At 37.1% G+C, this 14129-nt stretch overlaps 1 protein-coding gene across 1 annotated transcript in view; it reads right to left on the bottom strand.

Annotated features, from left to right (window-relative positions):
• UBXN7 (UBX domain protein 7) overlaps window positions 1-14129 on the bottom strand; it is a 61874-nt gene that overhangs the window by 34085 nt on the left and 13660 nt on the right. The window contains exons 2-3 of the mRNA XM_065876521.1: window positions 7379-7526; window positions 4629-4696 (exon numbers count right to left, since the gene is read on the bottom strand). Coding sequence (XP_065732593.1) covers window positions 4629-4696; window positions 7379-7526 — 216 coding nt within the window. The remainder of the gene's footprint in view (window positions 1-4628; window positions 4697-7378; window positions 7527-14129) is intronic.

Genomic DNA, 14129 nt, shown 5'->3' with positions numbered 1-14129 from the left:
TTTAAATTTTATTAAACTTATAAAATTTAAATACTGCATTATTTTTCCTCCCTCCCTTTATAAACACGAAGCAAGAAATGTTATTCTTTTCAATCTTGGAACTATTTTTAATCAAGAGTTCCTATCTTAAATGTACATGTTTCTAGCAGCAATAATATTAACTGCTCAAATAATGCTTTCTTAAAACTCATTACCAGATATTACTTAACCATAACAATTAAGAAAGTAAGGTTATCTTAGGATAAGACATAAAACAGCTGCCTAAGAAAGCATATTATTATTGGGGAGGTAGTACATAGTAGATAAAAGGTACTTTTCTCCTACTTTTAAACTGCCAAAGGCAGGCCAGTCAATATTCTACATTCCTCTCTCTCTCTCTCTCTCTCTCTCTCTCTCTCTCTCTCTCTCTCTCTCTCTCTCTCTCTCTCTCTCTCTCACTCCCCGCCCCCACCCCACCCCCCAATTTAGCCTTTCTCTATTATACACTTGATCTCCTGGAGATTCATACGAGCTCCTCTTATTGCTAGCTTTCCAACCACTCTCTTTTATTTCTTGGGCTCATCACCTGCTCCCATTTGTTTCCCCCTTATATATCCTAAGTCTAACCAAGAATCTCTCCTCAAGCCACAACACCTCTAGCTCTAGGATCATTATTACTCCTGCCTGCCTCTTCAATATGTGGTTTCCTCACTCTTCCAAACCATATGCTATAAGTAAACATCAGTCCTCTGTACTCTCACTCCACTGTCCACATAATAGGAGTGCTGCTCACTGAGGTCAAAGAGACTAAGCTACAAAGAGCTAAAAGAGATTCAAAAAGGAGCTGGGCAGACCCGGCCCCAGGCCCCGCCCAGAGGCTCTGCCTGGACAGCACAGCTGGACTCGGGGCCTGCCGAGTCACGCCCGCCCCGTGGCCAGTCTGAGCCCCAGCCCTTAACACCTGCACCCTCATAACCAAGCCGGCACCTTGAATAATTAATAGTGGGAGGAACAGAGAACAAAATGTAATGAGCAGAGCGGCACTGTTTCACATTTTCACAAATCTCTGTTAATAACTGGTATAAGAGAAGACACCTGAATTTTTAGATCTGCTTCTGCATTCAATCTGCTGCTATTCCTTTAGTTCATGTATATGAAGAAAATTAAAATTCAATTTCACACAGACATGTAGTTGTAAAAGGGAAGAGTATTTTAATAGTGTTTTAAGATAATTGTGAACATTCTCCCCTGCTACTACACCAAAGCTCAACCAGTGGTAATTTCTTAAAGGTTGGCTGCAACATGGAATCTGAAATCTTAACAATGAACTTTTCATATTCTGCTCCATTAAAATCCATTAGTCTTATGTGCTAGGCAGGCTCTGTGATGGCCCCTGATCATCCCTATCTCCCGGGATTCATAACCTGTGTGTGAACATCTTGAGTATGGGCAGGATCAAATAGAATGTGGCAGAGGTGATGGGAGGTCACTTCCAACAGTTAGGTTACAAAAAGATAGTGGATGGAGCTCTAGTGGTGCAATCTGTTAGCGCACGGTACTTATACAAAAAGATGGTGGCTTCCATCCATCTTGGGCTGCCCTCTCTGGCTCTCTCATTTGCTCTGCAGTAAGGAACTGATGTCTCCAGCCAACCAGCAGCCACGTGAGTAAACTTAGATCTTCCTCTAGTCACGCTCTGAGATGATCGTAGCCCTGGCTGACACCTTGATTATACCCTGTGAGAGACCCTAAACAGAGGCACCCAACTAAGCCACACCTGGATTCCTGACGCACAGAAATGGTGATATAACAAATGTTTGTTTCAGGAAGCTAAATTTTGAAGCGATTTGTTAAACAGCAATAGATATCTAACCTATATTGCATATATAGATACTTACATATAGATCCGAATAGATCTTTCACCCATGCACAATTTTGTAATATTCTGCTTTGGTCATTTGAAAATACCTGTTCACTGAGTTATGCAAATATTCCAAATACTGACCATTTCATCATATGATATTAAAAAAAAAATCACCATCTGTTAATGTCATTGCTAACCTCATCAGAAAGCCTTTAAGTACTGGGAAGCTATCAAGCTCACAATCATGCACATAAACTTTCTAAAATTCTAAGTTCTGCCTGAAAGCCTTTTTTTCTTTTCTTAAATCACTGGCAACAAATAATGTCAGTTGTTTGCCTTGAAGCAGTTAACAGGCTTCGTTCACATTCAAGAAAATGTCTGCCAAATGTTTAAGTCTAAATAACTATAGTTTGTCAGTAATCTTTCAAGGAAAATAATGTTCCATAAAAAAAATCAGCTAGTTTTGCTTTCAACTCAAACAACTGTACAAGTGTTTCACCTTAAAGTAACCAGAGTACTTCAGTATGCAGAAGTGCTTTATGCACACATCCTATGTCATCAAACAGAATAGTTTAAAAATGTGGATCAAAATCAAATGAAATTAATTTTTATTGCTTTGGCTTTTTTTTTTTTAAACTGCAAGTGTGTGTCAGTGAAGAATTCAACAAATAGTAGCAGTTTGGTGCCACTGTCCTGATTCAATTAAGATGCAGCAGTATGACCCATCACTGCTTCTGAATTATCAGCCCAAATGTCAACACAGTGAAAAAGGCAAATAACTTGTTAGTATTATTATGAAAACAGTTTTGATCTTACAGACCCACTGAAAGGGCATCAGGGACTCCCTGACCACACTTTGAGAATCACTCTTTAAATCAATACTATCCCTGGGACTTCCCTGGTGGTCCAGTGGTTAAGACTCCGCTCTCCCAATGCAGGGGACCTGGGTTCGATCCCTGGTCAGGGAACTAAGATCCCACATACCACTACTAGAGAGCCCGCATGCCACAACTACTAAGCCCGCATGCTCTAGAGCCTGCACGCCACATGAAGACCCAGTGCAGCCAAAATTAATTAATTAATTAATTTTTAAAAAATTGATACTATCCCAAAGAAGAAAATAGTTCTCCAAAAACCTTTTCAAAGTTATAATAAGGTCTAATAATGAAAGTTAGGAATGACTTCCTAACTGTATAAAGTCATTCTCACCCCCCTCACCAAACCAGATGTAGAAGGAAGAAAGTGGAGTTTCAAATGGGAACTCTTTTGCCTCTGTTAAACAGTAAAATAGCACAGAATCCATTTGCTGTAGTCTTCCCCACTCAAAGATCTTGCCTTTATTCCTTGCAATAAAGGAAAGATAAAGCTTCCAAGGGCATTCCTCAGCTCCAAAATCTATAACATTTATATGAAAAAAAAAAAACATGAACAATGCTTTATTACCTCTGGTATATTAAAGGCACAATGACTAGCTAAACTGAACAGTTCAGAAAGCACACATCATATTTCAATATTCAGACCTTATTGTTTTCTTCCTCCCATCTTTATTTCTGAATCTGGAAAGGATATTCTTTATTCCTTTCTACAGTAAACTCCAAAGCTCCCAAGTTAAAAATCAATCTTATAACTCTCAATTGAGTTGCTTTTTCAAATCAAAAGATATGGTTTATGTAATTTTCTTCATCCTTTTCTTACAATTTATTTCTTCTTTATTTTAGTTTACCTACGAAACTTTTTATAGGCCTATTTCTCTGCACTGCTGTTCTCAATATATACAATATACATTTTTATGTCTCTGTCTACCCAACCAAATCATAACTTCATCTGCTGGGGGTTTTTTTTGTTTTTTAAATTTTTTTTTGGCCCATGCCGCATGACATGCGGGATCTTAGTTCCCCAGCCAGGGACTGAACCCGTGCCCATTGCACTGGAAATGCAGAGTCTTAACCACTGGACCGCCAGGGAAGTCCCCTATCTTCTGTTTTTGTTTGGTTTTTTTTTTGCGGTACGTGGGCCTCTCACTGTGGTGGCCTCTCCCGTTGCGGAGCACAGGCTCCAGACGTGCAGGCTCAGCGGCCATGGCTCACGGGCCCAGCCGCTCCGTGGCATGTGGGATTTTCCCGGACTAGGGCAGGAACCCATGTCCCCTGCATCGGCAGGCGGACTCTCAACCACTGCACCACCAGGGAAGCCCTCTTCTGTTTTTTAATATACCTATTAATGCCTAAAATATCTGGCTCACAAAAGGTAAATAAGTGCTTATTAAAATAAAACTATAAATTTTCTTTAAATTTGATTAAATGTTCCATTTTCTACTATCTTCTCTATGCACCCCAGATTGATATCACAATTTTTTGCATGGATTAGGGATTACTTCCTCCTTTTTTCAATATAAGAACAGCACTTCTAGAAATTAAAAAAGAGTGAAGGTACAGCATATCAAGACAGTAAGGATATGGCAGTCAAGTGGGTACCCAAAAAACAAAATATAATCATAGTCTTTTATCTAATGATAGATTTGTTTCCATTTTAAGGCAGCTGTTCTTTTTGCTTATTTTCCTCCTTTTGGCATTCTGCAACAACTATCAACTTTTTCATCTGGCTCACTCCTCGGAAAGAGCCAACTGTGCAACTTTCCTGAGGGGAGTACAGAATTACAAGATAAGAATCAACTCTACTTGAAGTAACAATCTCTGAGCAAGCCTTCATATCTTTTGATAGCGTCATTAAAATCCCGAAGACAACAATAAAGTCAAATAAAGCTAAGGAAAAAAGGTAAACTTACCACCAAACAAAGGTTCTGGTTCCACCAATATTTCCTGCTTTTGAGGAATTGGGGCACGGACTTCCTCTCTATTAAAAAAAAAAGGGGGGGGGAATATCCAAATGAAAACTGTTTTCTGCTACCTATTCTTACTGTAACTATTGTGAACACATTCAAATTAACAAATAAAATGAACAACTGATTTAGTGACTTTTAGGAACCATATTGAATTATGATAAATGACTGTCAGGTGATTTCCATATAGAGATGAACTGGAATAAAGTACCTGGCATAGATAGTGCAAATGGGTTTATAAAGAAAGAGAACAAACAGAAAAATAAAAAATGTTTCTCCTCTCCTCTAAGTTCCCTGCCCTAAATTCTTTAGAAAAGAAAGAAGATAGGAAATTTACAAACACACACACACAAACACATACACACACAATTCAAAAAATTAATGGAAAATATGAGCTTAATAAAAGCAATATTACATCAATACTATATCAAATAATAGATAATTAAATCACAGATATATTAAAATAAGCTTAAACAGGCAATTAATTTTATGCTAGTTATGAAGTTGGCTAACAAAGGTAGTACCCTTGAATTATTTATTAAATAGACACTAACATATATAAAACAGAAAAAATACTCTTTTAAAAGCCTAAAAACTCTTCAAAGTTTACCTCCAGAGGGTTTACTAATAATCCATCTCTTCCAGTGAACAATTCTCATTTAAAATATGCTGTAAAAATGGTGTATATCTCTTTATAAATCAGTTTAATTATTTTAGTTTTAACTCAAATACGAAATTCTGCTGATTAATGCTCATAGCAAGTAAGAGTAAGTTTCAAATTTAATATGCTCCCCTTATAATAAATATTAATTTATGTTAGGCCTAATGTTTTTCATTCAGGTGTTTCTAATAGTAATAACTGAGCTTAAGGCCCTGTTTTTGACACCTGAAAGTTGAAACTTCAAAACATACTTTATTTAATACAGTATCAATACTAATTTGTCAACAAAAACTAACATCCTGTAATCAAAGAACAACTAGTTAAAGAAATCTACAATAAGCCAAATGAGTGAAGGATAAAGGATAATTCAAAATTATGTTAAGCACTCTTTCCTATTGGATTTCAGTCACTGCTCACACACAGAACTGCAATACTCTAAAGAAACAGACAATGTGTCTCTAAGAGGAAGCTCTATTAAATCTCTTTCACCAAAGAGAAACAGGCCATTATCTTAGCAAAACTAAAAACTTCAAACACATCTTTTACCTGAATAGATCTTTCCATTATTGGTATAATTCACCTTACTGTGTGTGTGTGTGTGTGTGTGTGTGTGTGTGTGTGTATACAAAGTTATCTCAATCTAAGGCAATTTAATTACTCAAAAAACAAGGCTTAATCTGATGAAATACATCAATTAGGGTGATGGCTTAATTAGTAGTCCCTATACAGAAAGACTTGATTACTACATATTTGAGGTCATCTATTCCAAGACTGTTAGCTACCCAGCAAAATGGAAGAATGGAACAGAAGGTGAACTGTAAAGAAAGAAAATTTTAGTTTAGGAAGTAGGTGCCACTATCAAATGTTAATCAATTAGTAATACAAATAATCTAAGTAAAATTATAATGTAATTCAGCAGGAAAAGACATTCATTAATCAAAACTATTTTCAAGTACAATTAAGAAAACATGTTTTAAACAGTGAGGACTGATATGTCCCCAGAAATCAGCTATGAATACCTGTTATTCAAGTGAATGTAAACTAAATCATGTTTTCATATTAATTTCCATTAAAGATTTGAGTTATGTTGGTGGAGAATGGGCTATCAAACTTGAAATACACAGCCAACATCGATAGGAGAAAACTTATATAAAATATAAACAATAACCTCTAGAGTTCACACTTTGTGGGGAAACAATATTACTCTAGAATCTGGAACTAGATAAAAAAAAAAGAGGCAATCATGTCCTGAATGTTTATTTAGCTTTTTAAATCTAATTTAGTCAAAATAAAATCCATGTTTTTGCCTATTCCTATTTAAGGGGATTCTTCTTTTTTAGTATCTCATGTTGTAAACACTGAAGAGTTATAAATGGCTATGAGTATTAAAATCTTATTTAAGGATCTTTGAAATTTTGACTCAAAAATCAATGTTTTTCATTTGACTAAAATTCATCTCCAATATTTTCCAAAGACTACTGGACTTTTGCTTAACAGATATTCATTTCAAACTCTCATTGGTATCAAATGTAAAGGGCAGTAAACACCAAATGTATTTATCATCTGTTACTATGCTCTATATATTACAGTTCTATATGCTGAAGGTGCCTCTAAAGATCAGCAACATGTAGCTATTTAAGGCATAAATTTTCTTCAAAAATTTTTTCATGACAACTCAAAACTTTCCTGGGACAATGTAGGAAAATCCAGAATTGCGAAATCTGAGCTTTATTGGGCTTTCCTTCCATATCTGCTACTTAATTGCTGTATAGTGTGGGGAAATGGCTATCCTTCTGCTTCCTCTGTAAAATGTGGATAATAATGCCACCCTATAGGGTTCTTCTGAGGATTAAATAATGGACTTGACAGTGCTGTAGAGAACTTAAAGCATATAAGTATAAAAAATTTCACCTGACACTTTCAGATACTTTCAACTTTTAATTTGTTCAAAACAGAGAATTAACCTAACATGTAAAAATGTAACTGCTCAATTTTGGCAGGGGGTAGCTCCCAATAATAAATAATAAATTCATACTCTGTGTGTGGTCTGACAGTGGAGACACTTGCTGAACTGGTACTTGGCTCTTCAGCGATTCCTCCACCATCCAAAAACATAGTGACTGCCATCTCCAGATTATTGTTGCAGGCTTCAAGCATATGTTTCCCTACACTTTCACTTGCACCTGAAATAGTATAAAAACAAGAAAAAAGTTTAAAAAGAGACACCTTCTTACATTCAGTTCACATCAGAATACAGAATTCCAAGCAAATAGTACTTTTCCCTCTCTAGAACGAATGATTTTTAAAACAAAAACTGTTTACTTCTATGCTTGTTGGCTGACTACTGTGAAATATACAGAGCTAGAAAAGAAAGCAGCAGCATTAAAAATAGTAGTCTTCCTTCATAATAAAACAAAAACTAAATAAAGCATTTATTTGCCATTTCTTTATATGGGCCGACTATATATTTGTTAATAAACTAAAAAAGAAAATGAAAAACTATGCTCTAGAAAGTTAGAAATATTTTGTTAGAAAGAATACATTCAGTTACCAATTTCTACTTCTATAAGAAAAGAAACACTTTAATAACAACGGGAGAGAAGGAAGATGGGATTTTTTGTCAAAGATATAACTAAGTCAAAATTTGGTAAGAAATGTCAATCTTCATCATTTAAAACTGGTCCTATCACACACTCACTTGTACAGTAAAGCAAGCATAATCTGTTTGATGCAATGTAAACTGGTAAAGCCCTTTAACAAATCAATTTTATAACATATCAAGAAACATAATGCCTGTTACTTTTTTGACCCAGTAATTTGGGCGTGTGGTCTAAATAAAATCTATATGAATCTATATAAAGTCTAAATAAATCTAAATAAATCTAGTCTAAATAAACCTATATAAAACACATGCATAAACATATCTATACACATGTCCAGTATAGCTTCAGTTAAAATTGAAAAATTATAGATAACATAAATGTCTAATAGTAGTAGAGTCTAAATTGTAAATCTATTTGGTGGGACATTTTGTGGGCATTAAAAAGCATCTCAGGGGCTTCCCTGGTGGCACTGTGGTTGAGAGTCCGCCTGCCAATGCAGGGGACACGGGTTCGTGCCCTGGTCTGGGAAGATCCCACATGCTGCGGAGCGCCTGGGCCCATGAGCCATGGCCGCTGAGCCTGCGCGTCCAGAGCCTGTGCTCTGCAACGGGAGAGGCCACAACATGAGAGGCCCGCGTACCACCAAAAAAAAAAAAAAACAAAAAACCATCTCAGGTCACAAGAAACTATATTCAATATCCTGTAATAAACCACAATGAAAAAGAAAAAAAAATAAAAAGGGAAAAAAAAAAAACATCTTGGGCTTTCCACTTGGGATGACCTTCCTTCTGCCTCAACTGTGTCCCTTAAGAGTCTCCTGCAGTGAAGGCTGTGGGTGTGGGTGTGGTTTTTTGTTTGTTTTTTTGGTCTGACAACGCCTTTGTTTTGCTATTGTTCCTGAAAGACAGTTTCACCACTGGATATTCGTTTCTAAGGCTGACAGCTATTTTCTCTCAGTACATTGAAGATAGCATTCCAGTGTCTTCTGTTGTTGCTTCTGAGAAGTAAGTTGCCAGACTAAAGAAAAACATTTTTATACCAATCTGTGGTTTCTCTCTAGTTGCTTTTAAGATCTTCTCTGTCTTTGGTCTTCTGCAGTTTCACTCTATTTCCTGGGGCTGATTTTATTTATCCTCCTTGGGATTCACTGGACTTCCACCATAAGGACTGTTTTCATTTATCAGTTCTGAAAAATTCTCAGACATTTCTATTTAAAAATTACCACACAAGCTTTAAATGATACATTAAACAAGATGGACTTAATTGATATTTATAGGACATTCCATCCAAAAACAACAGCATACACTGTCTTCTCAAGTGCTCATGGAACATTCTCCAGGATAGATCTTATCCTGGGTCACAATTCAAGCCTTGGTAAATTTAAGAAAATTGAAATCGTATCAAGTATCTTTTCCAACCACAATGCTATGAGACTAGATATCAATTACAGGAAAAAAATCTGTGAAAATTACAAACACATGGAGGCTAAACAGTACACTACTAAATAACCAAGAGATAAATGAGGAAATCAAAAAATACCTAGAAACAAATGACAATGAAAACACAATGACCCAAAACCTATGGGATGCAGCAAAAGCAGTTCTAAGAGGAAGTTTATAGCAATACAATCTTACCTCAAGACACAAGAAACATCTTAGATAAACAACCTAACCTTACACCTAAAGCAATTAGAGAAAAGAAGAACAAAAAACGCCCAGAGTTAACAGAAGAAAAGAAATCATAAAGATCAGATCAGAAATAAAAGAAAAAGAAATGAAGGAAACAACAGCTAAGATTAATAAAACTAAAAGCTGGTTCTTTGAGAAGATAAACAAAATTGATAAACCACTAGCCAGACTCATCAAGAAAAAAAGGGAGAAGACTCAAATCACTAGAATTAGAAATGAAAAAGGAGAAGTAACAACTGACATGGCAGAAATACAAAGGACCATGAGAGATTACTATAAGCAACTATATGCCAATAAAATGGCCAACCTGGAAGAAATGGACAAATTCTTAGAAAAGCACAACCTTCCGAGACTGGACCAGGAAGAAATAGAAAATATAAACAGACCAATCACAAGCACTGAAATTGAAACTGTGATTACAAATCTTCCAACAAACAAAAGTCCAGGACCAGATGGATTCACAGGCAAATTCTATCAAACATTTAGAGCTAACACCTGTCCTTCTCAAACTCTTCCAAAATATAGCACAGGGAGGAACACTCCCAAACTCATTCTATGAGGCCACCATCACCCTGATACCAAAACCAGATGAAGAGGTCACAGAAAAGAAAACTACAGACCAATATCACTGATGAACACACATGCAAAAATCCTCAACAGAATACTAGCAAACAGAATCTAACAGCACATTAAAAGGATCATACACCATGATTAAATGGGGTTTATCCCAGGAACGCAAGGATTCTTCAATATATGCAAATCAATCAATGTGATAAACCATATTAACAAATTGAAGGAGAAAAACCATATAATCATCTCAATAGATACAGAAAAAGCTTTCAACAAAATTCAACACCCATTTATGATAAAAACCCTCCAGAAAGTAGGCATAGAGGGAACTTACCTCAACATAATAAAGGCCATATATGACAAACCCACAGCCAACATTGTTCTCAATAGTGAAAAACTGAAACCATTTCCACTAAGATCAGGAACAAGACAAGGCTGCCTACTCTCACCACTATTATTCAATATAGTTTTGGAAGTTTTAGCCATAGCAATCAGAGAAGAAAAAGAAATAAAAGGAATCCAAATCAGAAAGGAAGAAGTAAAACTGTCACTGTTTGCAGATGACATGATACTATACAGAGAATCCCAAAGATGCTACCAGAAAACTACTAGAGCCAACCAGTGAATTTGGTAAAGTAGCAGGATATAAAATTAATGCACAGAAATCTCTAGCATTCCTATACACTAATGATGAAAAATCTGAAAGAGAAATTAAGGAAACACTCCCATTTACCACTGGAACAAGAAGAATAAAATACCTAAGAATAAACCTAACTAAGGAGACAAAAGACCTGCATGCAGAAAACTATAAGACACTGAGAAAAGAAATTAAAGATGATACAAACAGATGGAGAGATATACCATGTTCTTAGATTGGAAGAATCAACACTGTGAAAATGACTATACTACCCAAAGCAATCTACAGATTCAATGCAATCCCTATCAAACTACCAATGGCATTTTTCAAAGAACTAGAACAAAAAAATTTCACAGTTTGTATGGAAACACAAAAGACTCCAAATAGCCAAAGCAATCTTGAGAAAGAAAAACGGAGCTAGAGGAATCAGGCTCCCTGCCTTCAAACTATACTACAAAGCTACCGTAATCAAGATAGTATGGTACTGGCACAGAAACAGAAATATAGATCAATGGAACAGGACAGAAAGCCCAGAGATAAACCCACATGCCTATGGTCACCTTATCTTTGATAAAGGAGGCAAGAATATACAATGGAGAAAAGACAACCTCTTCAGTAAGTGGTGCTGGGAAAATTGGACACCTACATGTAAAAGAATGAAATTAGAACACTCCCTAAAACCATACACAAAAATAAACTCGGGCTTCCCTGGTGGCACAGTGGTTGAGAGTCTGCCTGCCAATGCAGGGGACACGGGTTCGTGTCCCGGTCCGGGAAGATTCCACATGCCGCGGAGCAGCTGGGCCTGTAAGCCATGGCCGCTGGGCCTGCACGTCCGGATCCTGTGCTCCGCAACAGGAGAGGCCACAACAGTGAGAGGCCCGCATACCGCAAAAATAAATAAATAAATAAACAAACTCAAAATGGATTAAAGACCTAATGTAAGGCCAGACACTATAAACCTCTTAGAGGAAAACATAGGCAGAACACTCTACGATATACATCACATCAAGATCCTTTTTGACCCACCTCCTAGAAAAATGGAAATAAAAACAAAAATAAACAAATGGAACCTAATGAAACTTAAAAACTTTTCCACATGAAAGGAAACCATAAACAAGACGAAAAGCCAACTCTCAGAATGGGAGAAAATATTTCCAAACGAAGCAACTGACAAAGGATTAATCTCCAAAATATACAGGCAGCTCATGCAGCTCAGTATCAAAAAAATGCAAACAACCCAATCCAAAACTTGGCAGAAGACCTAAAGAGGCATTTCTCCAAAGAAGATATACAGATTGCCAACAAACACATGAAAGGATGCTCAACATCACTAATCATCAGAGAGATGCAAATCAAAACTACAATAAGGTATCACCTCACACGGGTCAGAATGGCCATCATCAAAAAATCTACAAACAATAAATGTTGGAGAGGGTGCGGAGAAAAGGGAATCCTCTTGCACTGCTTGTGGGAATGTAAACTGACACAATCACTATGGAGAACAGTATGGAGGTTCCTTAAAAAACTAAAAATAGAACTATCATATGACCCAGCAATCCCACTCCTGGGCATATACCCTGAGAAAACCATAATTCAAAAAGAGTCATGTACCACAATGTTCATTGCAGCTCTATTTACAATAGGCAGGACACGGAACCAACCTAAGTGTCCATCTACAGATGAATGGATAAAGAAGATGTGGCACATATATACAATGGAATATTACTGAGCCATAAAAAGAAACGAAATTGAGTTATATGTAGTGAGGTGGATGCACCTAGAGTCTGTCATACAGAGTGAAGTAAGTCAGAAAGAGAAAAACAAATACCGTATGCTGACACATATACATGGAATCTAAAAAAAAACAACTGTTCTGAAGAACCTAGGGGCAGGACAGGAATAAAGATGCAGATGTAGAGAATGGACTTGAGGACACGGGGAAGGGGAAGGTTAAGATGGACACGGGGAAGGGGAAGGTTAAGCTGCGACGAAGTGAGAGAGTGGCATGGACATATATACACTACCAAATGTAAAACAGATAGCTGGTGGGAAGCAGCCGCATAGCACAGGGAAATCAGCTCAGTGCTTTGTGACCACCTGGAGGGGTGGGATAGGGAGGGTGGGAGGGAGACCCAAGAGGGAGGAGATATGTGGATATATGTATACGTATAGCTGATTCACTTTGTTATACTGCAAAAGTAACACACCACTGTAAAGCAGTTATACTCCAATGAAGATGTCAAAAATAAATAAATAAATAAAAATTGCCTTACTCCTTCATTCACACTTATGTCCTTCTGGAACTCCAATTAGATGTATGTTAGAACTCTTCATTCTATGCTGTGCCAATTTGTATTTTACCTGTTCATGAGCTTTTAATTTTAGTTAATTTTTTATAACTAGAAGTTCTGGGGTTTTTGTTTCCTAATCTGCCTGGTCAGAGACCCTTACTTCATACTCACATTTCTTTTCATTTCTTCTAATATATTAATCAAACTTACTGGAATTACTAAGACAAAATATAAACTTTCTGCAGTCTCTAGAGGTCACTGTCTCATTTCTGCTGGCTCTTGCTCACTATGCAATGTTTTTTTGTGCACTTTGTGATTTTTTTTTGACTATGATCTCAAGTGGCTTGGAATTTTAATCTGTAGATTTTTGAAGGCTGGGTTGAAGGTACATCTCTCCTAAGAGAAGGTAACTTGAGAGATTTTGTAAGGTACCTGAAGGCACCACCAAACAGAGACTATTTAAAATACATTCTTGGGGCTTCCCTGGTGGTGCAGTGGTTAAGAATCTGCCTACCAATGCAGGGGACATGGGTTCGAGCCCTGGATGCGGGAAGATCCCACATGCCACGGAGCAACTAAGCCCGTGAGCCACAACTACTGAGCCTGCACTCTAGAACCTGCTCGCCACAACTACTGAGCCTATGTGCCACAACTACTGAAGCCCTCGCGCCAAGGGCCCATGCTCCACAAGAGAAGCCACCGCAACGAGAAGCCTGTGCACCACAACGAAGAGTAGCCCTCGCTCGCCGCACTAGAGAAAGCCTGTGAGCAGCAACGAAGACCCAATGCAGCCAAAAATAATAAATGTTAGTTCTTAAAAAATTTCTTTAAATAAAATACATTCTTGACTTGAAGTTTTATGAAACCTCATGGGAAATGTGACCCTGTAAGGACCCTTGTTATAAATTCTCAGTGAAGATTTCTCCTGCCACACCCCAAATGCCAAGGTCCCCGCTTCATGTATGGGAAGGTTCTCCTTTCAGATTCCTCTCCT

The sequence above is a fragment of the Phocoena phocoena genome, chromosome 4, assembly GCF_963924675.1.
Source record: "Phocoena phocoena chromosome 4, mPhoPho1.1, whole genome shotgun sequence".
In the NCBI taxonomy this organism is placed as follows: domain Eukaryota; kingdom Metazoa; phylum Chordata; class Mammalia; order Artiodactyla; family Phocoenidae; genus Phocoena; species Phocoena phocoena.
The sequence above is the reverse complement of the archived record's forward strand: the minus strand, read 5'-3'. Positions and strand labels throughout refer to the sequence as shown.